At 38.2% G+C, this 1,345-nt stretch overlaps 2 protein-coding genes across 10 annotated transcripts in view; both read left to right on the top strand.

Annotated features, from left to right (window-relative positions):
• The window catches only part of LOC103471732 (protocadherin gamma-A5-like), a 7,377-nt gene extending 6,396 nt beyond the window's left edge, over nucleotides 1–981 (top strand). Inside the window, exon 2 of the mRNA XM_017306998.1 lies at nucleotides 946–981. Within this exon, the coding sequence (XP_017162487.1) occupies nucleotides 946–981 (36 nt within the window). The remainder of the gene's footprint in view (nucleotides 1–945) is intronic.
• LOC103471737 (protocadherin gamma-C5-like) overlaps nucleotides 1–1,345 on the top strand; it is a 276,959-nt gene that overhangs the window by 143,357 nt on the left and 132,257 nt on the right. The window lies entirely within an intron of this gene.

Raw genomic sequence — 1,345 nt, 5'->3', positions numbered from 1 at the left:
CCTCGTTACTCAGACACTATGGGAACAGGAACTCTGCCACATGTGTACAATTACGAGGTGTGCAGGACGACTGACTCCAGAAAGAGTGACACTAAATATTGCGGAGTTGGAAGTCAGAACGTGTTGATAATGGATCCCAGTTCTACAGGGACGATGCAACGGATTCTGAGTGAGAAGAGCATCCTGGATGAACCCGACTCTCCTTTAGAGGTTAGTTGTTCTCCCTTTTTGTGCTTATATCGACTGATTATAAAAAAACTACATTTGTTCCCGTCAATTTCACTATCAGAACCAGAGACAGCGATTCATTTTGCTTTTGGTGGAGACTATGACAGCTTTTTTCTCAGAAAGTAATTTTCTACCAAGTTAGACGTCAAAAATCTGTCTGTCTGTATGTATTCATGTTTATGGCAAAATGGCTTCGTTTTTGGAAATTAAAGTTTGTGATTTGTTTCTTGTGGGTGAGGCAGATGGATGAGATCGCCAAGGACACCTTTCCTGAAAAAATAATGGGCTTATTACACTCCAGTTCTTTCTAAGATGAAGTATATATTTTTATTTTACGCTTTATAATCGTCCTCTTCAACTCAATGTATTGTTTTGTATTTTTTATTAATAAATATGTGTTTCTCTAACTCTTGGCCTAAATTAGTCGTATACTTTAATAAGTTAACGTTTGATAAGATTTATTTTGTATTTTCTTTTTTGTTGTCATCTGACAGATAGTTTTCTTCTGATATTTTAGAAGCACAGGATATTTTCTTTGAGATTTTGCTTTTGACTAGATGTAGTGTGAAACTTGTGCTTTCTGTGAACATATTTCACTGATAGGATGAAATCGCAGCGCTTAAGTGGCTTTTGTTTTGATATTACCTCACATACATAATGCACTTTTATTTCAGCCTTTGGTTAAAGGTTTTTTCAAAATTTCTTTACGCTGTTCAGACTCTAAGGGACGCTGTTGGCCAGGAAAACATTTGAAGTAATGCTGCAACTAAGGAAGAGGAGAGAAAGGAGACAGAGAAAAGCGTCCTCACACTGACTAAGGTTATACGGAGCAATACGTTTGACAAGTAGCGATCGTTTTTGTCCGACCTACATCCAGAGGTTTTTGATTTTTGTTCCACTTGCTCATACCTGACTAACTTAAGTGGATCTAAATTCGGTGTTGTAATCTTTCCTGATGGAGACCCACCAGCAACGATGTGGAAAATGGCTTCTGATGCTCAGGACACCTCTATGGCATCTGCTTCTTGTTCTCTTGATGGCGTTCTCCATTGACGGCCAAATCCGTTATTCAATTCCAGAGGAAATGAAGAAAGGTTCCCTTATCGGTAATGTTGCA

This window comes from Poecilia reticulata, linkage group LG10 (genome assembly GCF_000633615.1).
Source record: "Poecilia reticulata strain Guanapo linkage group LG10, Guppy_female_1.0+MT, whole genome shotgun sequence".
Taxonomy (NCBI): domain Eukaryota; kingdom Metazoa; phylum Chordata; class Actinopteri; order Cyprinodontiformes; family Poeciliidae; genus Poecilia; species Poecilia reticulata.
The sequence above is the reverse complement of the archived record's forward strand: the minus strand, read 5'-3'. Positions and strand labels throughout refer to the sequence as shown.